General features: G+C 41.9%; 1 protein-coding gene across 13 annotated transcripts in view; it reads left to right on the forward strand.

Annotated features, from left to right (window-relative positions):
- Nucleotides 1-23,014, forward strand: part of LOC106587004 (far upstream element-binding protein 3) — a 102,388-nt gene that overhangs the window by 1,718 nt on the left and 77,656 nt on the right. For 10 of the 13 annotated variants that reach the window (XM_045709057.1, XM_014174792.2, XM_045709055.1 and 7 more), the window contains exon 2: nucleotides 10,669-10,780. In XM_045709057.1, the coding sequence (XP_045565013.1) occupies nucleotides 10,669-10,780 (112 nt within the window). Of the gene's footprint in view, nucleotides 1-6,845; nucleotides 7,099-10,668; nucleotides 10,781-11,066; nucleotides 11,165-23,014 lie in introns of those variants that run through there. The other 3 variants (XM_045709058.1, XM_045709056.1, XM_014174791.2) reach the window with 3 other exon arrangements.

Genomic DNA, 23,014 nt, shown 5'->3' on the forward strand with positions numbered 1-23,014 from the left:
CTCTTTCACTGTCAGCAATTACATTTTGTTCATATTCTTGAGGAATGTTAATAAACTCACTGGTTTGAGACCAAAATCAACCAAAAATAGCTATATATTGAAAATACTGTGATTGAAGAAAAATTGTTCAGAGATTAAATTAATTATAATTTCTACACTTCAATATGGTTTAAATAGTTCAGACTGGAGTATTTTATTTTTTTTCTTCATGAAAAGAAAAAAATTAACGATTTTTTTAGATTTTTTTTTTTTTTTACTCACCCATTAAAAACACTGTTTTAAAGGCCAAAATGAAACTGGTTCTGGTGTTATACATTGTATTCCATGTTATAGAGAAGCTTCCCAGGAACACATAACATTTTATTTCATGAGGATAGGATTGACCAATTCTGAGATATCTTATTTTAAATTGATCGGAAAACGACAGGTGAATGTTAATCTTTTGTCAATAAAGCACCAAATAACCTGTCTGGATTCTTAAATTCAACACTTTTCGTCCAATAACACAAGATCGGGAGGTCACAATTGCTGTAGAACACAGAGATGACCCCCCCCCCAAAAAAAGATTAAAATGCTATATTATACAAAATAGGCAGTTAAGATGGGGTGACTACTAATTAGGCAGTACGGAATATGTCATTTAGTAATTTAAGCCCAATAATTTAAAGTAGGGTGGACATATTAACAAATCATCATGGTTGATGAAAAACAGTGGGTAACAATTTGAAACAATTTATGAAATTAGAATACAACTTTTTATATGGCCTCATGCAAATTAGATACATATTATGCTAATTAGTTCGTACGGAATTAAATTAAGTATTGCCGTTTTATGCGGACCTGGGAGTTTATACTGAGGAGTAAGGTGCAGCCCGCGCACACACCTGGGGTGGTAATGGAGGACACATAATTGAGATTACATAATCATGAAAAAAAGCAGGGATACTATTTACCAATTAGTAACTGTTAGGCTGTATATATCACAGTAATGTTGTATTCAGTAGGCCAACTGATTAGGCCTAGAGTGCAAAATAATACGCCCAACCCTGTGCCTGTGCCACTTACACACACACACAGTCTAACACAGACACACACCGATATGACATTTTTGGCCAATACCGATATCTGATATTTTCCTTGCCAAAATAACTGATACCGATAACCGATATTAAACATTTTAGTGGCCTTTTAAGCATTCTAGTACAGTTAAATAGTTAACACACACACATGGATGAAGCGGTCTAAGGCACTGCATCTCAGTGCAACAGGTGTCACTACAGTCCCTGGTTCGAATCCAGGCTGTATCATGTCCGGCCATGATTGGGAGTCCCATAGGGTGGTGCACAATTCGCCCAGCGTTGTCCGGGTTTGGCTGGGGTAGGCCGTCATTGTAAATAAGAATTTGTTCTTAACTGACTTGCCTAGTTAAATAAAGGTTACACACACACCACACTGACCAAAAAGTTATTTTGTAAGCATTTACTTATGTCCCCATTATCAGTAAAACATAATCAAAACCTATTTCTTTCACTTACTTGCTGTGTTGTTAACACTATTTGACGTGTCAAATAACACTATTTGACTTGTCAAATAAGTTTGTTGACCAATCAGGACCTGAATATGACTACACGTCACATGATAATTTAACACGTTCATAATTTTTTTTAAAGTAGTTATTACACATTGATTACACTATCACTTGTATTTCATATGTCACAACGATTCATCGATACGTATGCTATGATACTGGTAAAGTTGTCTCGCACACCTACAGTGCTGGCCATAAAAAAAAAAGCTAGCTAGCTCATGGATGCAAACAAATGTTCTTCCCCAAAAACATAGCAAAAATACATAATCTGTTTCAGTAGATATAGTTAGTTATAGCTATTTATTTTCATGAACTGAAGTTCAATTTCAATAGGCGAACAACAAATCAAACCAAATCAAATGTATTTGTCACATACACATGGTTAGCAGGTGTTAATGCAAGTGTAGCGAAATGTTTGTGCTTCTAGTTCCGACCATGCAGTAATATCTAACAAGTAATCTACCAATTCCACAACAACTACCTTGTACACACAAGTGTAAAGGAATGAATACGAATAGGTACATAAAAATATATAAATGAGTGATTGCTGAACAACATAGGCAAGATGTAGTAGATGTTATGGAGTACAGTATATACACATGAGATGAGTATTGTAGGGTATGAAAACATATAAAGCAGCATTGTTTAAGGTGGCTAGTGATACATTACATCAGGATAGCAAGATGGAGTAGATGGTATAGACTACAGTATATACAGTGGGGGAAAAAAGTATTTGATCCCCTGCTGATTTTGTACGTTTGCCCACTGACAAAGAAATTATCAGTCTATAATTTTAATGGTAGGTTTATTTGAACAGTGAGAGACAGAATAACAACAAAAAAATCCAGAAAAACTCATGTCAAAAATGTTATAAATTAATTTGCATTTTAATGAGGGAAATAAGTATTTGACCCCCTCTCAATCAGAAAGATTTCTGGCTCCCAGGTGTCTTTTATACAGGTAACGAGCTGAGATTAGTAGCACACTCTTAAAGGGAGTGCTCCTAACCACAGCTTGTTACCTGTATAAAACACACCTGTCCACAGAAGCAATCAATCAATCAGATTCCAAACTCTCCACCATGGCCAAGACAAAAGAGCTCTCCAAGGATGTCAGGGACAAGATTGTAGACCTACACAAGGCTGGAATGGGCTAGAAGACCATCGCCAAGCAGCTTGGTGAGAAGGTGACAACATTTGGTGCGATTATTCGCAAATGGAAGAAACACAAAATAACTGTCAATACCCCTTGGCCTGGGGCTCCATGCAAGATCTCACCTTGTGGGGTTGCAATGATCATGAGAACGGTGAGGAATCAGCCCAGAACTACATGGGAGGATCTTGTCAATGATCTCAAGGCAGCTGGGACCATAGTCACCAAGAAAACAATTGGTAACACACTATGCCGTGAAGGACTGAAATGCTGCTGCGCCTGCAAGGTCCCCCTGCTCAAGAATACATATACATGCCCGTCTGAAGTTTGCCAATGAACATCTGAATGATTCAGAGGACAACTGGGTGAAAGTGTTGTGGTCAGATCAGACCAAAATGGAGCTCTTTGGCATCAACTCAACTCGCCATGTTTGGAGGAGGAGGAATGCTGCCTATGACCCCAAGAACACCATCTCCACATGGAGGTGGAAACATTATGCTTTGGGGGTGTTTTTCTGCTAAGGGGACAGGACAACTTCACTGCATCATTTGACGGGGCCATGTCCCGTCAAATCTTGGGTGAGAACCTCCTTCCCTCAGCCAGAGCATTGAAAATGGGTCGTGGATGTGTATTCCAGCATGACAATGACCCAAAACACACGTCCAAAGCAACAAAGGAGTGGCTCAAGAAGAAGCACATTAAGGTCCTGGAGTGGCCTAGCCAGAAAATCTGTGGAGGGAGCTGAAGGTTCGAGTTGCCAAACGTCAGCCTCGAAACCTTAATGACTTGGAGAAGATCTGCAAAGAGGAGTGGGACAAAATCCCTCCTGAGATGTGTGCGAACTTGGTGGCCAACTACAAGAAACGTCTGACCTCTGTGATTGCCAACAAGGATTTTGCCACCAAGTACTAAGTCATGTTTTGCAGAGGGGTCAAATACTTATTTCCCTCATTAAAATGCTAATCAATTTATAACATTTTTGACACGCGTTTTTCTGGATTTTTCTGTTGTTATTCTGTCTCTCACTGTTCATATAAACCTACCATTAAAATTATAGACTGATCATTTCTTTGTAAGTGGGCAAACGTACAAAATCAGCAGGGGATCAAATACTTTTTTCCCCCACTGTACATATGAGATGAGTAATGTAGGTTATGAAAACATTATATAAAGTGGCATTGTTTAAAGTGGCTAGTGATACATCTAATTACATCAAGATGGCAAGATGCAGTAGATGGTATGCCGTACAGTATATTCATATGAGATGAATAATGTAGGTTATGTAAACATTATCTAATATAAATAATATAAAGTGGAAAGTGATAAATTGATTACATCAATTTTCCCATTATTAAAGTGGCTTGAGTTGAGTCGGTATGTTGGCAGCAGCCACTAGTGATGGCTGTTTAACAGTCTGATGGCCTTGAGATAGAAGCTGTTTGTCAGTCTCTCGGTTACAGCTTTGATGCACCTGTACTGACCTCGCCTTCTGGATGTTAGCGGGGTGAACAGGCAGTGGCTCGGGTGGTTGCTGTCCTTGATGATCTTTATGGCCTTCCTGTGACATCGGGTGGTGTAGGTGTCCTGGAGGGCAGGTAGTTTGCACCCGGTGATGCGTTGTGCAGACCTCACTACCCTCTGGAGAGCCTTCCGGTTATGGGTGGAGCAGCTGCCGTACCAGGCGGTGATACAGCCCGACAGGATGCTTTCAATTGTGCATCTGTAAAAGTTTGTGAGTGTTTTTGGTGACAAGCCAAATTTCTTCAGCCTCCTGAGGTTGAAGAGGCGTGGTGCGCCTTCTTCACCACGCTGTCTGTGTGGGTGGACCATTTCAGTTTGTCCGTGATGTGTACGCCGAGGAACTTAAAACTCCACCCTCTCCACTACTGTCCCGTCAATGTATATAGGGGGCTGCTCCCTCTGCTGTTTCCTGAAGTCCACGATCATCTCTTTTGTTTTGTTGACATTGAGTGCGAGGTTATTTTCCTGACACCACACTCCGAGGGCCCTCACCTCCTCCCTGTAGGCCGTCTCGTCGTTGTTGGTAATCAAGCCTACCACTGTAGTGTCGTCTGCAAACTTGATGATTGAGTTGGATTCGTGCATGGCCACGCAGTCGTGGGTGAACAGGGAGTACAGAAGAGGGCTGAGAACGCACCCTTGTGGGGACCCAGTGTTGAGGATCAGCGGGGTGTTGTTACCTACCCTCACCACCTGGGGGCGGCCCGTCAGGATGTCCAGGACCCAGTTGCACAGGGCGGGGTCGAGACCCAGGGTCTCGAGCTTAATGACGAGTTTGGAGGGTACTATTGTGTTAAATGCTGAGCTGTAATCGATGAACAGCATTCTTACATAGGTATTCATCTTGTCCAGATGGGTTAGGGCAGTGTGATGGCGATTGCGTCGTCTGTGGACCTATTGGGTCGGTAAGCAAATTGGAGTGGGTCTAGGGTGTCGGGTAGGGTGGAGGTCTTCCCTGTGGCTCAGTTGGTAGAGCGTGGTGTTTGCAACGCCAGGGTTGTGGGTTCGATTCCCACGGGGGACCAGTACAAAAAAAAAAATGCATGAAATGAAAATAAAATGTATGTATTAACTACTGTAAGTCGCTCTGGATAAGAGCGTCTGCTAAATGACTAAAATGTAAAATGTAAATGTGAGGTGATATGGTCCTTGACTAGTCTCTCAAAGCACTTCATGATGACGGAAGTGCTACAGGGCGGTAGTCATTTAGCTCAGTTACCTTAGCTTTCTTGGGAACAGGAACAATGGTGGTCCTCTTGAAGCATGTGGGAACAGCAGACTGGGATAAGGCTTGATTGAATATGTCTGTAAACACACCAGCCAGCTGGTCTGCGCATGCTCTGAGGACGCGGCCGGGGATGCCGTCTGGGCCTGCAGCCTTGCGAGGGTTAACACGTTTAAATGTTTTACTCACGTTGGCTGCAGTGAAGTAGAGCCCGCAGGTTTTGGTAGCGGGCCGTGTTAGTGGCACTGTATTGTCTTCAAAGCGAGCAAAAAACTTGTTTAGTCTCTCTGGGAGCAAGGCATCGTGATCCGCGACGGGGCTGATTTTTCTTTTGTAGTCCGTGATTGACTGTAGACCCTGCCACATACCTCTCGTGTCTGAGCCGTTGAATTGCGACTCCACTTTGTCTCTGTACTGACGCTTAGCTTGTTTGATTACCTTGCGGAGGGAATAGCTACACTGTTTATATTCGGTCATGTTTCCGGTCACTTTGCCCTGATTAAAAGCAGTGGTTCGAGCGTTCAGTTTTGCGCGAATGCTGCCATCAATCCACGGTTTCTGGTTGGGGAATGTTTTAATAGACGCTGTTGGTTACGACATCACCGATGCACTTATTAATGAACTCGCACACCGAGTCAGCGTATTCGTCAATGTTGTTGTTCGCAGCAATGCGGAACATATCCCAGTCCACGTGATCGAAGCAATCTTGAAGCGTGGAATCCGATTGGTTGGACCAGCGTTGAACCGACCTGAGGGCGGGAGCTTCCTGTTTTAGCTTCGGTCTATAGGCTGGGATCAAAATGTAGTCGTGGTCAACTTTTCCAAAGGGAGGGCGGGGGAGGGCCTTATATGCGTCGCGGAAGTTAGAATAACATTGATCCAGGGTTTTACCTGCCCTGGTAGCACAACCGATATGCTGATAGAATTTGGGGAGCCTTGTTTTCAGATTAGCCTTGTTAAAATCCCCGGCTACAATAAATGCAGCCTCAGGATATGTGGTTTCCAGTTTACATAGAGTCCAATGACGTTCTTTCAGGGCTGTCGATGTGTCTGCTTGGGGGTGGATATACACGGCTGTGATTATAATCGAAGAGAATTCTCTTGGTAGATAATGCGGTCGGCATTTGATAGTGAGGAATTCTAAGTCAGGTGAACAAAATGACTTGAGTTCCTGTATGTTGTTATGATCACACCATGTCTCGTTAATCATAAGGCATACACCCCCACCCTTCTTCTTACCAGAGAGATGATTGTTTCTGTCGGCGCGATGCGTGAAGAAACCAGGTGGCTGTACCGACCCCGATAGCGTGTCTCGAGTGAGCCATGATTCCGTGAAACAAAGAACGTTACAGTCTCGGATGTCTCTCTGGAATGCTACCCTTGCTCGGATTTTGTCTACCTTGTTGTCAAGAGACTGGACATTGGCGAGTAGTATGCTCGGGAGCAGTGCGCAATGTGCCCGTCTATGGAGCCTGACCAGAAGACCGCTCCGTCTGCCCCTTCTGTGGCATCATTGTTTTGACTCGCCGGCTGGGAACCGATCCATCGTCCTGAGTGGTGGGCCAAACAGAGGATCCGCTTCGGGAAAGTCGTATTCCTGGTCGTAATGTTGGTGAGTTGACGTTGCTCTTATATCCAATAGTTCCTCCCGACTGAACAAGTTGCAACCTAGCTAATACTTACTCACAAGGACTCCTAAATCATTGCTAAGAGTAATGAAAATGACTGCAGTTTCTACTGGTCATTGTTTTCAGGCTGGTTGTATTGGTGCTAGCTAGGTACCAAGCTAAAGCTAGCTACCCCAGACGTTGTGGTCGAACAAATTATGCTTTATTACCAACTCGGTATTGTAAACACATCGTTCGTGGCTGGTGTTTGCTGACATTTTTTGTACAGCTTTTGACAGTGCTACTGTATCTTTTTTGACATGCAAAGACCCAAACGGCGTTCCATAGTATGTATGTCGTGAAGCTAATAGCAGTGACGCTATTACTGTGTAACTCCCGTAGGGCAACATCTGAAAAATAGCGCACTTGGTAGTGTGTACCGGTGTTCGACCAGTCAGCGAAAGCCAATATCACCCATGACAGAGAACGGTTGATTGTCAAGGGCAATGAATTCCATTATCTTGGCTTTAATGGATTTTGCCTTTGAGTTGTCTCTGAAATGTTCTTACTCTTTCAAATGACTGCTTGACTTGTTTACTGCTTGATCCACACAGCAGACATTGTGGGCTAGTTTAGGAATGCTGTGTTGCACGTATAGAGCAAAAATGTGAGTGGCGTCATTACGTCATGTACCTTCGTTATACAGGTATGCACGTCAGCTTTGACATCGGTTTTGCACATCGGGCGTTAAACTAAACATCAGCCGATACCGATGTTGGGATTTTGAGCTTTTAACGGCCGATTCCGATATGTTCACTGATATATCATGCATCTCTAACACACACCACATCACACATAGGCTTGGTATGTCTGTGTTAGGCTAGCACAGACACACACTTCTCACTAAGTCTAAACTGTAACACAGTTTAAGGTAGGCCTACACCTGAGTTGGGTTACATTGTAATGTATTTTTTGGTGTTGATGCGTTACGTTGTTGATGGGAGGATAAACTCCACCATTTCCGGTAAGAGACAATCGGTGTGCTGTCAGCGAGCCAGCTGCACAGAAAGGTAGTTAGGACACATTTTCAATTCACTGATATTTAGCTATGTTATTATTGATTGTAGGACTGTAGCCACTGTGTTATTGTAGTTTTTACTTGAAAGAATAAACCATCAGTCACAAAAATAGCTTTTGGCACAATACAGCCGCAATGGCACGTTACAGCCTCTCGCCTGGCTCGTTTCCTCAGTGAACGGTATCAGGTGTCCCACACAGCTAGCAAGCTAGCACAGGTCATGGAAATGGGGGTGGCGAAAGGTGAATTTGGACCAATCCCTGACAACCCATCATCAAAACGTAGCTACGAAGCTCTACTTTGTAACCTGCTATGTTTTTTCAGTGTCTCTGAGAACATCTGAATGACCAAAGAGAAGGAAAAACGTTTAACCTTATATTTCAGTCCCGAGTACGTTTAAGCATGACACTTGATTTAAATTTGGTCTCATATCGCGTAAATATCATAACGTACAGTGTTGGGATTTTTAGACAACTCCCACATTCATGTTTTCAAATGATTTATGTATTTTGACAACAACATTATTGACATTTAGTGAAAATTGATTTGATTACTGCAGTTGTTTTTGTAGAATTCTCAAATAGCGTCCATTGTTTATCGCGTCACCTAACACCTTAGTACTTATTATGTTTTTTCACTAGATACCATAGCTAATATGCCTATTTGTGCTACATAAAGGTTTTGGGTAAACTTAGATATTACAATGCCCCCTCTCATGCAAAATATATGTGATTTGTTTGATTGAACCCTCTATCACATTGTTTGACAGAATGCTCACTAACTAGCTCTTTGGCCCCAAAACTCATGGATAGAAGTGATAACAACTCGGTCTCTGAAAGATTCAAAATCATCTCAAGTGTCGACAATACGTTTTTTGGAAGGGGAATGGTAGAACTGCATGGCTCCATTGGCTACTCAAAGCTCAGATGATACATTATTAAATCCTTTACACTTACAACGTCCCCATGGCTTTTAAAGCACATGAGGGTGAATAAGAGCAACAGAAAATTATTCTATACAGTGTTGCACTTTTTAATAAAAAAAAAAAAATCTTTGTCATTTGATTTCTCAAGGTTAGGCTATTTTGTTTAGACATTTCAGTTGCTGATGAGTCAACCTTGTTGTGTTGTTCAGCAGATAATTGCTCTAGCTCTCATGGTTACAAGTGCTTTTGACCAACAGATTGCAATTGCCTGACGTGGTCATATAACCCAATAATGAACTAAATGGGCCTAACATTACTCCTTATAGTCCAAGGACCTTACATGTTCTGTTTAGAGGTGAATTGGCTCTGGCAGTCAAAACAGACAAATACTCCACCTAAACGTAGTTGCAGCCAACAGTATTTTTCAGCGGCAAGCCGTTTGTGGCGTCAGTCTTCCCTTTACACACAGGTCTTCTTGAGACGCCAATGGCTAATTAGCGCATGTACACTTCTGTTTTCCATAAACAAGCACTGTAACATGGACAGTGTAGCCTTTACTTAGCTGGGCTGTTACATGACACACAGCATTTCAGACAAGCCCACTCTGCTTCTCCAGTTGTTTTCTGCCTGTTGTATTATTATCTCTGGTCTGTAAATGATGAAGGAATAGCTAGACTTGGTGCCGTCCCACCCTTCGTCCCCTGGCCCATTGGGTTCTGGCCAGGGGGAGGCCTGTCTAATATGCTATTAACTCAGCCTGCTCCTTACTTTAGGCTGGGAGGGGGTTAGTTTAGCTAGCACACTCAGCTTTATACCTGCCGTAGGCTCATCCCTTAGTGGGGTGGTGTACCGCACACATAAACGAACATATGCCCATCCAGCTGTGTGTCTGATATAGAAAATATTGACAGATCAATCTCATTCTATTTTCATCCTATCTGCCCAGTCGCTTAAAACCTGCGATCAAATCAAATGTTATTTATCACATGCTTTGTAAACAAAAGATGTAGACTAACAGTGAAATGCATACCTACGGGCCCTTCCCAACGATGCAGAGAGAGAGAAAATTGAGAAATAATAGAAAAGTAATAACTCATAATAAATACAAAATGAGTGACAATAACTTGGCTATACACACACAAGGTACCAGTACCAAGTCGATGTGCAGGGGTCTTTTGTCTGTTTTCCATAAACAAGCACTGTAACATGGACATATGGCTGTGTGGGAACCCTAACCCTATAAAGGTGTGTAGTAATAATTTTTTTTAAAATAATTTCTCGCTGATATGAACGATACGTTCCTTTCCAAAACCGTACCGCAAGCAATGCGTTTTAATGTTCAGAACAAGCGTCGGAGCTCATAACAAAACTTCCCCGGCCAGATGATACTATCGTCGCTAAAGGTAGCGTATGAATGGGCTTTAGTGGTCATAGGACTGGCAATTTTGTAAAATGTAATAAGCAATTTTTGGGTGAAATGTTTCTCAGAATGTAACAACAATGAATACAATGGATGAATGAACTGTTGTATAGAAAATCTGTGAAGTAATTATTATTTTCCTCACATTTCAGATGGCAGGAAAAATGAGGAATGAGCAGATTTCTCACCTAAATAGTTCCCCACCTATTGTAGACCCCTCCATGTATGGCTACGGGGACCAGAAGCGATCGGTGGAAGACGGAGGTAAGCTGGTTGCTATTAGCCATTTCATTCTTCTCTTGCCGGCGATTTTAAAGGGATGGTTTTCACAATGTCTTAACTTTTTTACCTTGAAATGAGTCCATGAACGATTAATCACCAACAATACATACTTTATCTACTCATTTGCTGGATGCAGAGTTCATCAGCGTTCAAGTGAAGGTCAAGAAAATCATAGAGAAAGCAGACTGTATTGCAATCATCTCTGATGGGTGGTTGAATGTTCGTGGGCAAGGAATAACTAACTACATCATCTCCACCCCTCAACCAGTATTCTACAAGAGCACAGACACAAGGGACAACAGACACACCGGTCTCTACATTGCAGATGAGCTGAAGGCAGTCATCAATGACCTTGGACCACAGAAGGTATTTGCACTGGTGACAGACAATGCTGCTTGGTCTAAAGTGGAGGAGTCCTACCCTCACATCACACCCATTGGCTGTGCTGCTCATGCATTGAATCTGCTCCTCAAGGACATCATGGCACTGAAAACAATGGATACACTCTACAAGAGAGCAAAGGAAATATTTAGGTATGTGAAGGGTCATCAAGTTATAGCAGCAATCTACCTCACCAAGCAAAGTGAGAAGAATAAGAGCACCACATTGAAGCTTCCCAGCAACATCCGTTGGGGTGGTGTTGTCATCATGTTTGACAGTCTCCTGGAGGGGAAGGGGTCTCCAAGAAATTGCCATATCACAGTCTGCCGATATGGACAGCCCCATCAAGAGGATCCTCCTGGATGATGTATTTTGGGAGAGAGTGGTAAGCAGCCTGAAACTCCTATAGCAGTAGCCATTGCACAGATTGAGGGAGACAATGCCATCCTGTCTGATGTTCAGACTCTGCTTGCAGATGTAAGAGAAGAAATCCGTACTGCCCTGCCCACTTCACTGTTGCTCCAAGCAGAGGAAACTGCAGTTCTGAAATAAATCAAAAAGCGTGAAGACTTCTGCCTGAAGCCCATACACACCGCAGCGTACATGTTGGACCCCAAGTATGCTGGCAAGAGCATCCTGTCTGGTGCAGAGATCAACAAGGCCTATAGTGCCATCACTACCATGTCTCGCCACCTTGGCCTGGATGAGGGCAAGGTTCTTGGCAGTCTGGCAAAGTACACTTCCAAGTAAGGGCTTTGGGATGGAGATGCAATATGGCAGTCGTGCCAACATATCCATCAGCCACCTGGTGGAAGGGACTTCATGGATCTGAGGCTCTTTCCTCTTTTGCCTCCATCATCCTCCAAATCCCACCAACATCAGCCGCCTCAGAGCGCAACTGGTCCTTGTTTGGGAACACACACACCAAAGCACGCAACAGGCTGACCAATACAAGGGTTGAAAAATTGGTGGCCATCTGTGCGAATTTGAGGGTTTTTGAGCCTGGCAACGAGCCATCCTCAACAAGGTTGGAAAGTGACAGTGAAGGTGAGGCCTCGGAGTCTGATGTTCAAGAGGGGGACATTGAGGAGGTCAAGGGAGAAGACATGGAAGCCTGAGAAGACAACCAAAGCTTTAGTTTCTAGACAATCATTTTACAAATGTATGTTGAAAACGTTTTTGGGAGATGCGATGGATCATTGGGGATCATTCAATATTTCCTTTTGTTGTTTAGTGAAATCATCCCATGTGGAGAGTCAACTAATTTAATTAAAGTTCAATTCCACCTCTGAATATTCCCCAAAATATGCAACCTTTTTTATGTACATGAAAAATAGATTTGAATATTATTCCAATGTTGACCTCTCTGATCCAATTCTGATGGGATTAATTGTTTGATATTGCGTTTAAAAAAAAAAAGTTATTAACTAGTCCATTCAGACATCTTCAATCTATATTCTTCTTGTCCAACAATTTTTTTTACTTGTCCCAGACAAGAGGACCAGCATTAATGTCGAGCCCTGCCAAGTATTCATAGGCCTACTCGTTTTGCACAAAGTGGTGGAGGCCTACCTTGTAGGGTTTGCTGAAGCCTGTACCAAAGCCTTGGAAGGTTTGGTACAGGTTTGGTACATTGCCACTAAAGGTAGCAATTTGCTACCTTTGGACCCTGGTAATCTGTCAGGATCCAAAGGTATTTATTCAATGTTACAGTTTTTTATTCTCTTCATCACAAATCCATTCATCCACAACCCAATCTAAGCTAGGTACGAAGATGATAAGGGGCAACAGTTTAGAGACACTTTCATCAATTTAATCTTAGTACAAAGGACATTGAGACTGAAGACATATGGGAGTTGTCGAATGGACCATAGGAAAGGGGTAGAGATTTGTATTTGAGATCCCAAACAATCAGCGTTTTGACACTACTGAGCTGAGCCAAGCTCTAATGCGCTGGGCTCGTTACGCATGCACCATCGTTGATGTAACCAGGACAATGTGAAAAGAAAATATCAGAGCCAGCACAGTATGGTTCAGGACTGCATGACAGTGTGAAAAGGGTATACGAGTTGGCCAGTTCTCCTGCACTGGACGCCCTATCCTGTGGCGATGGTGAAGCGTACAGTCTTAAAAAGCCAAGCTAAGGAAAGTTGGATTTGAGTGACAAATGCCATTGTTTGCTATGATGGCACTATCCCGCTGCTCCTCTAAGTCACTTCTTTTTATTTGTCCATTTTGGGGGCCTGCCAGGCTGATCGTGGGAAGATCCATACTGAGTGGGAAGATTAAATACTGTTTAAATGTGGTCCTACTGGAGCTGACTGTAGCCAATGACACCCGACTGGATTACTGTCTGTGTATTGTCTGTCGGAGAGAGAAAAAAATGTAAAATTTGAAATCCATGACTGCTGGTTTGCTACAATGGAAATCCTCCATAAATCTCTTAGGCCTAAGCCACCTTTCTTGTGAGGCACCTACTGTAAAAGTTCCCATCAGCTAGATAGTCTTCTAATAGTGTCACACTCTATGTAAAAACAAAATGACTGACCAATTAAAATATATTTTGCTAATTAAAAGATATAAAATATATTAGTTGCTTGTGATTACAGATGTGTTATTTATTATTTGTTTTATTCAACAAAAGCTAATTCTGGTTGGGATATGTACGTACGGTCACCGTGGGGACAACATCGTCGATGCACTGTGGGGGGAGGGGGTTGTAATCTCGGATCATTTAGATATTTAGTTCGGAATTTTAAGACCCCTTTAGGTATAAAAAATATATATACTTTTAACTTCTATGGGCTACGTGGGACACACTATTCAACAGCCAGTGAAATAGCATGGTGCGAAATACAAAACAGCAAAAATCTCATAATTTCATTTTCTCAAACAATGAACTATTTTACACCATTTTAAAGATAAACTTCTCGTTAATCTAACCACATTGTTCGATTTCAAAAAGGCTTTATGGTGAAAGCATACAATTAGATTATGTTAGGACATAAACTTCACAAGAAAACCACAGCCATTTTCCAAGCAAGGACATGCATCACAAAAAAAACAAAAATACAGCAAAAATATTTACTAACCTTTGATGATCTTCATCAGATGGCACTCATAGGACTTCATGTTACACAATACATGTATGTTTTGCTCGATAAAGTTCATATTTATATCCAAAAATCCCATTTTACATTGGTGCGTGATGTTCAGAAAATGTATTCCCACCAAAACTCCGGTGAATGAGCACATCAATTTACAAAAATACTCATCATAAACGTTGATAAATTTACAACAGTTATTGAAAGAATTATAGATATACTTCTCCTTAATGCAACCGCTGTGTCAGATTTTAAAATAGTTTTACAGAGAAAGCACATTTTTCAATATTATGAGTAAATAGCTCAGCCATCAAAGCAAGCTATACAGATACCCGCCAAGTTCTGGGGTCAACTAAACTCAGAATTAGTATTATAAATATTCTCTTACCTTTGCTGATCTTCGTCAGAATGCACTCCCAGGACTCCAACTTCCACAAGAAATGTTATTTTTGTTTGAAATACTCCATATTTATGTCCAAATACCTTGGACCTTGGACGTGCATTCAGATCACTATCCAAAGGCATAACGCACGAGCGTAAATCCAGACACGAAAAGTCAAATAGTTCCATTATCGTTCGTAGAAACATGTCAAATGTTGTTTACAATCAATCCTTAGGGTTTTTTAACATAAAACGTCGATAATATTCCAACCGGACAATAGCGTATTCATTACAGAGGAAAAAGAAGGAGTGGCTTGCCAAATGTGCCCGCGCAGTAAACAACTCACTGGTCCCAGGCAGTCCACTCATTGACTGAGCTCCTATTTTCTGCCCTGTTGACAGCCAATGGAAGCCTTAGGAAGTGCAACGTGACCCCACAGACACTGTAGTTTCGATAGGGATTCAAAAGAAGAACTACAATTCTTAGATTTCCGACTTCCTGGTTGGATTTTTCTCAGGTTTTTGCCTGCCATATAAGTTCTGTTATACTCACAGACATCATTCAAACAGTTTTAGAAACTTCAGAGTGTTTTCTATCCAAATCTACTAATAATATGCATATCCTACCTTCTGAGCCTGAGTAGCAGGCAGTTTAATTTGGGCACGCCTTTCATCCGGACGTCAAAATACTGCCCCCTACCCTAGAGAAGTTAAAGTATAAAAACGGAATGTCGACATCAAATATCACATAAGTTCATCAGCATCAATATAAACGATGAGTAGTCGGATTTTGCACCTTTTCTCTCAACGCTGAAGCAAACAACTGATTTCACAACGGTGTCATCACCCCAACCGCACGAATTTGCATCTCATACCTCCTTGTTCTTATAACTTGTTCTTTCCCCCTCCGAATCACCCAAGGTCATCGATGAGGATGGAGCCTGCATACAGTGAGGACACAAACGTGATCGGTCCATGAGGAGCTATTCCCAATAATGCCCTAATTGTGCAGTGGGATTTGTAGTTGTGGAACATCTCACTCTACAGCAGAAGAAAGGACGATTTCTGACACCTAAGCTCGGTGCAGTCAACAATGACCTGCGTGTTTGGGTAGCTTTTAAATTCCTCCGGTAGATTGGCCTTCATTTCCTCTTGTGTCATACTAATAATATGCACATATTATTACTCTGGGCACGCTTTTCATCCGAAAATGAAAATACTGCCCCCTATACCTTAACCTGTTATAGGGGGCAGTATTGACACGGCCGGATAAAAAACGTACCCGATTTAATCTGGTTACTACTCCTGCCCAGTAACTAGAATATGCATATAATTATTGGCTTTGGATAGAAAACACCCTAAAGTTTCTAAAACTGTTTGAATTGTGTCTGTGAGTATAACAGAACTCATATGGCAGGCAAAAACCTGAGAAGATTCTGTACAGGAAGTGGCCTGTCTGACAAGTTGTTGTTCATCTTGGCTCTTTTTATTGAAGACTGAGGATCTTTGCTGTAACGTGACACTTCCTACGGCTCCCATAGGCTCTCAGAGCCCGGGAAAAAGCTGAATGATATCGAGGCAGCCCCAGGCTGAAACACATTTACGCTTTTGGCAAGTGGCCGATCAGAGGACAATGGGCTTAGGCGCGTGCCCGAGTCGACCCCGTGCTTTATTTTCTTTCGTCTGTTTACCTAAATGCAGATTCCCGGTCGGAATATTATCGCTTTTTTACGAGAAAAATGGCATAAAAATTGATTTTAAACAGCGGTTGACATGCTTCGAAGTACGGTAATGGAATATTTAGAATTTTTTGGTCACGAAATGCGCCATGCTCGTCACCCTTCTTTACCCTTTCGGATAGTGTCTTGAACACATAGTTTGGATATAACTATGGATTATTTGGGACCAAACCAACATTTGTTATTGAAGTAGAAGTCCTGGGAGTGCATTCTGACGAAGAACACCAAAGGTAATAACATTTTTCTTATAGTAAATCTGACTTTGGTGAGTGCTAAACTTGCTGGGTGTCTAAATAGCTAGCCCTGTGATGCCGGGCTATCTACTGAGAATATTGCAAAATGTGCTTTCACCGAAAAGCTATTTTAAAATCGGACATATCGAGTGCATAGAGGAGTTCTGTATCTATAATTCTTAAAATAATTGTTATGCTTTTTGTGAACGTTTATCGTGAGTAATTTAGTAAATTTTTTGTAAATTCACCAGAAGTTTGCGGGGGGTATGCTAGTTCTGAACGTCACATGCTAATGTAAAAAGCTGGTTTTTGATATAAATATGAACTTGATTGAACAAAACATGCATGTATTGTATAACATAATGTCCTAGGTGTGTCATCTGATGAAGATCATCAAAGGTTAGTGCTGCATTTAGCTGTCTTCTAGGTTTTTGTAACATTATATGCAAGCTTGAAAAATGGGTGTCTGATTATTTCTGGCTTGGTACTCTGCTGACATAATCTAATGTTTTGCTTTCGTTGTAAAGCCTTTTTGAAATCGGACAGTGTGGTTAGATAATGGAGAGTCTTGTCTTTAAAATGGTGTAAAATAGTCATATGTTTGAGAAATTGAAGTAATAGCATTTCTAAGGTATTTGAATAACGCGCCACAGGATTCCACTGGCTGTTACGTAGGTGGGACGATTTCGTCCCGCCGGCCCTAGAGAAGTTAAAAAGTTAATGTTATTAGCCCATAGAAACACTTTGAATAACAGATGGAAAAACAGATGGTCAAAAAAGGAAGTTTGTCCTATATATGAGAGATGTAAACTCCAGAAAAAAATGAAACGTCCTATCACTGTCAACTGTGTTTATTTTTCAGCAAGCTTAACATGTGTAAATATTTGTATGAACATAACAAGATTCAACAACTGAGACATAAACTGAACAAGTTCCACAGACATGTGACTATCAGAAATGTAATGTGTCCCTGAACAAAGGCTGCGGTCAAAATCAAAAGTAACAGTCAGTTTCTGCTGTGGCCACCAGCTGCATGAAGTACTGCAGTGCATCTCCTCATGGACTGCACCAGATTTGCCAGTTCTTGCTGTGAGATGTTACTCCACTCTTCCACCAAGGCACCTGCAAGTTCCCGGACATTTCTGGGGGGGAATGGCCTTAGCCCTCACCCTCCGATCCAACAGGTCCCAGATGTGCTCAGTGGGATTGAGATCCGGGCTCTTCACTGGCCATGGCAGAACACTAACATTCCTGTCTTTCAGGAAATCACGCACAGAACGAGCAGTATGGCTGGTGGCATTGTTATGCTGGAGGGTCATCTCAAGATGAGCCTGCAGGAAGGGTACCACATGAGGGAGGAGGATGTCTTCCCTGTCACGCCCAGCGTTGAGATTGCCTGCAATGACAACAAGCTCAGTCCGATGATGCTGTGACACACCGCCCCAGACCATGACAGACCCTCCACCTTCAAATCGATCCCACTCCAGAGTACAGGCTTAGGTGTAGCGCTCATTCCTTCGACCATCACCCCTGGTGAGGCAAATCCACGACTCGTCAGTGAAGAGCAATTTTTGCAGCGACGGTGGGTTTGTGCCCATAGGCGACGTTGTTGCCGGTGATGTCTGGTGAGGACCTGCTTTACAACAGGCTTACAAGCCCTCAGTCCAGCCTCTCTCAGCCTATTGCGGACAGTGTGAGCACTGATGGAGGGATTGTGCATTTCTAGTGTAACTCGGGCAGTTGTTGTTGCCATCCTGTACTTGTCCCCCAGGTGTGATGTTCAGATGTACCAATCCTGTGCAGGTGTTGTTACATGTGGTCTGCCACTGCGAGGACGATCAGCTGTCCGTCCTGTCTCCCTGTAGCGCTGTCTCAGGCGTCTCACAGTACGGACATTGCAATTTATTGCCCTGGCCACATCTGCAGTCCTCATGCCTCCTTGCAGCATGCCTAAGGCACATTCACGCAGATGAGCAGGGACCCTGGGCATCTTCCTTTTTGTGTTTTTCAGAGTCAGTAGAAAGGCCTCTTTAGTGTCCTAAGTTTTCATAACTGACCTTAATTGCCTGCCGTCTGTATGCTGTTTGTGTCTTAACGACCGTTCCACAGGTGCATGTTCATTAATTGTTTATGGTTCATTGAACATGCATGGAAAACAGTGTTTAAACCCTTTACAATGAAGATCTGTGAAGTTATTTGGATTTTTACGAATTATCTTTGAAAGACAGCTTCCTGAAAAAGTTTATATAAAAAAGACCAGGACATTTTTGGGAACATATTTAACCTCTCTGGGCTAGGTGGGACGAATTCGTCCCACCTACGTAACAGCCAGTTGAATCCTGTGGCGCGATTTTCAAAACGTTTGAAATGCTATTTTACAGCTATTTAAAGACAAGACTCTCGTTAATCTAACCACACTGTACGATTTCAAAAAGGCTTTACAACGAAAGCAAAACATTAGATTATGTCAGCAGACTACCCAGCCAGAAATAATCAGACACCCATTTTCCAAGCTAGCATATAATGTCACAAAAACCCAGAAGACAGCTAAATGCAGCACTAACCTTTGATGATCTTCATCAGATGACAACCCTAGGACATTATGTTATACAATACATGCATGTTTTGTTCAATCAAGTTCATATTTATATCAAAAAACTGCTTTTTACATTAGCATGTGACGTTCAGAACTAGCATACCCCCCGCAAACTTCCGGGGAATTCGCTAACAATTTACTAAATTACTCACGATAAACGTTATCAAAAAGCATAACAATTATTTTAAGAATTATAGATACAGAACTCCTCTATGCACTCGATATGTCCGATTTTAAAATAGCTTTTCGGATGAAGCACATTTTGCAATATTCTAAGTACATAGCCCGGCATCACAGGGCTAGCTATTTAGACACCCAGCAAGTTTAGCATTCACCATAATCAGATTTACTATAAGAAAAATGGTCTTACCTTTCCTGTTCTTCGTCAGAATGCACTCCCAGGACTTCTACTTCAATAACAAATGTTGGTTTGGTCCCAAATAATCCATCGTTATATCCGAATAGCGTCGTTTTGTCCGTGCGTTCCAGAAACTATCCGAAATGGTAAATAACGGTCGTGCGCATGGCGCATTTCGTGACAAAAAATTCTAAATATTCCTTTACCGTACTTCGAAGCATGTCAACCGCTGTTTAAAATCAATTTTTATGCCATTTTTCTCGTAGAAAAGCGATAATATTCCGACCGGGAATCTCCTTTTCGGCAAACAGAGGAAAAAATCACAAAGACGGGGCGGCCAGGTCACGCGCCTAAGCCCACAGTCCCTTGATCGGCCACTTGAGAAAGGCGATAATGTGTTTCAGCCTGGGGCTGGGATGACGACATTCTGTTTTTTCCCGGGCTCTGAGCGCCCATGGACGACGTAGGAAGTGTCACGTTAGAGCAGAGATCCTTTGTAAAAGATACAGATGGCAAAGAAGTTCCAGAAATGGTCAGACAGGCCACTTCCTGTAAAGGAATCTCTCAGGTTTTGACCTGCCATTTGAGTTCTGTTATACTCACAGACACCATTCAAACAGTTTTAGAAACTTTAGGGTGTTTTCTATCCATATATAATAAGTATATGCATATTCTAGTTACTGGGTAGGATTAGTAACCAGATTAAATCGGGTACGTTTTTTGTCCAGCCGTGAAAATACTGCCCCCTAGCCCCAACAGGTTAACCTCCTTTTTTAGGCACTAAACTACTTCCATATATACACCAAAAGTATGTGGACACCTGCTCGTCTAACATGTCATTCCAAAATCATGGGCATTAATATGGAGTTGACGAATACCTGTTCGTGAGAGACTCACCTTTCGATAGAGGGCCATAATAGGTTGTAGGCCATACTGTTCGGATGCTACAGACGTTTTCGTGATAAGACCGATTTTCGGGACATCATGGTCTGACACACACCACTGTAGCTCACCCACTTTACATCGCAGATGCGAAAGGATATCTCTAGCTTAAACAGACAGAAAAAGACTTGAGGGTTAATGAAGCCGGTGACTTATGTGGTAAACTCCTCAATGCCATCGGATGAATCCCAGAACATATTCCAGTCTGTGTTAGTGAAACAGACCTGTAGCTTAGCATAAGATAGTTATGGTCAGATTTGCTAAATGGAGGGCAAGGGAGAGCTTGTATGTGTTTCTGTGTGTGGAGTAAAGGTGATCTAGAGTTTTTTTGTCTTCTCTAGTTGTGCAGGTGACATGCTGGTAGAAATGAGGTAAAATGGATTTTAGTTTCCCTCCATTAAAATCATTAGCCACTGGATGAGCATTTTCTTGTTTACTAATGGCCCGATACAGCTGGTTGAGTGTGGTCTGGTTGCCAACATCAGTTTGTGGTGGTAGGAAAAATATAGATAAACTCTCTTGGTAAATAGTAGCTTATCATGGGGTATTTTAACTCAGGCGAGCAGAACCTTGAGACTTCCTTAATATTAGAGATTGCGCACCAGCTGTTCTTAACTGCTTATGGATAGGAGTCCCACTAGCGAGACAACTTCCAGTGAAACTGGAGGGCAATTCAAATAAATAATCATAAATATGATGGATTGTAAACATTTATGTACATATAAGTGTCTTATATTAGCTGAAAGCTTAAATTCTTGTTAATCTAACTGCACTGTCTGATTTACAGTAGCTATTACAGCGAAAACATGCCAAGCGATTGTTTGAGGACTGCACCCCACATCAAAATATTTTTCCACCGGCACAGGTTTCATACATTCACAAATAACGATTTAAATATTCACTTACTTTTTGAAAATCTTCCTCTGATTTGTCATCCAAAGGGTCCCAGCTATAACATGTAGTGTCATTTTGTTATATAAAATCCTTCTTTATATCCCAAAAAGTCAGTTTAGTTGGCGCCATCGATTTGAGTAATCCACTCGTTCAACCTGCAGAGAAAGGAATCAGAAAATCTACCCCTAAACTTTGTTTCAACAAGTCAAAGTACATTTCTATTTACTCCTCAGATACCCTAAAATGTAATCAAACTATAATATTCATTTTGGAAAGAAGTATGTTCAATAGGAAACCGATTTTAGCAGGTGCATAATGTCTTCATGGTGTGCGCAAACATGATTTTCCAAGACTGTGTCCCTCTACTAAAACTGATATTTCTTATTTGTTTTTAAAGTTTCAGGCCTGAAACCTTGATCATAGACTGCTGACACCCTGTGGAAGCCATAAGAATTGCATCCAGGGAGCTAATTTTCAATATGACCTTTCTCTTGCAATTCTAATAGGATGGTCTCTCTCTCAAAAAGAATCTGGTTGGTTTTTCTTTGGATTTTCTCCTACCATTTCTATTGTGTTATATTATCCTACATTATTTTAACATTTCTACAAACTTCAAAGTGTTTTCTTTCCAATGGTTCCAATTATATGCATATCCTGGCATCAGGGCAGTTTACTTTGGGCATGTCATTCAGACAGGAAGTGGAGAAAAAAGAGGCCTAGCCCTAAGAAGTTTTAACAAAGACACACCTCTCCCCCCTAACCTTACCCGATGCTGCAATACGGTCTTGACGATGCATTGAAAAACCAGTTAGATGTATATTATCCGTGTCAGCCACGTCTCCGAGAAACATAGGATATTACAGTTCTTCAGTTCGCCAATAGAACAGAGGGTAAGAGGCAGATTATTTATTTGCCAATGTAGTTTTGTCAGGGTGCCTGCAGGGATTAGGGCCTGGTCCGGGGTGAGCAGTATGTCTTGCACCGCCGACTCGTTGAAGTAGAAACCATCCAAATCGAGGTTAGTGATTGATCGTTGTTCTGATGTCCAGAAGCTCTTTTCGGTCATAGGATTCATTATGTACAAAAAAAGATAAATATTCAACTTTTTGAGTTACCTGTCCAAATTCGCATAGAAATGTGAGTTATAGATAATCTATATGACCAAAAGTATGTGGACACCTGTTCGTCAAACATCTCATTCTAAAATCATGATATGGAGTTGGTCCCCCCTTTGCTGCTGTAACAGCCTCCACTCATATGGGTTGAAACGTTGCTGCGGGGACTTGCTTTCATTCAGCCATGAGCATTAGTGAGGTCGGTGACTAATGTTGAGCGATTAGGCCTGGCTCGCAGTCGGCGTTCCAATGCATCCCAAAGTTGTTCAATGAGGTTGAGGTCTGGGCTCTGTGCAGGCCAGTCAGGTTCTTCCACATTGACCACGACAAACCATTTCTGTATGGACCTGGCTTTGTGCACTGGGGCATATTCATGCTGAAACGGAAAAGGGCCTTCCCCAAACTGTTGCCACAAAGTTGGAAGCACAGAATCGTCTAGAATGTCATTGTATGCTGTAACATTAAGATTTCCC

The sequence above is a fragment of the Salmo salar genome, chromosome ssa26 (assembly GCF_905237065.1).
Source record: "Salmo salar chromosome ssa26, Ssal_v3.1, whole genome shotgun sequence".
NCBI classification, from domain to species: domain Eukaryota; kingdom Metazoa; phylum Chordata; class Actinopteri; order Salmoniformes; family Salmonidae; genus Salmo; species Salmo salar.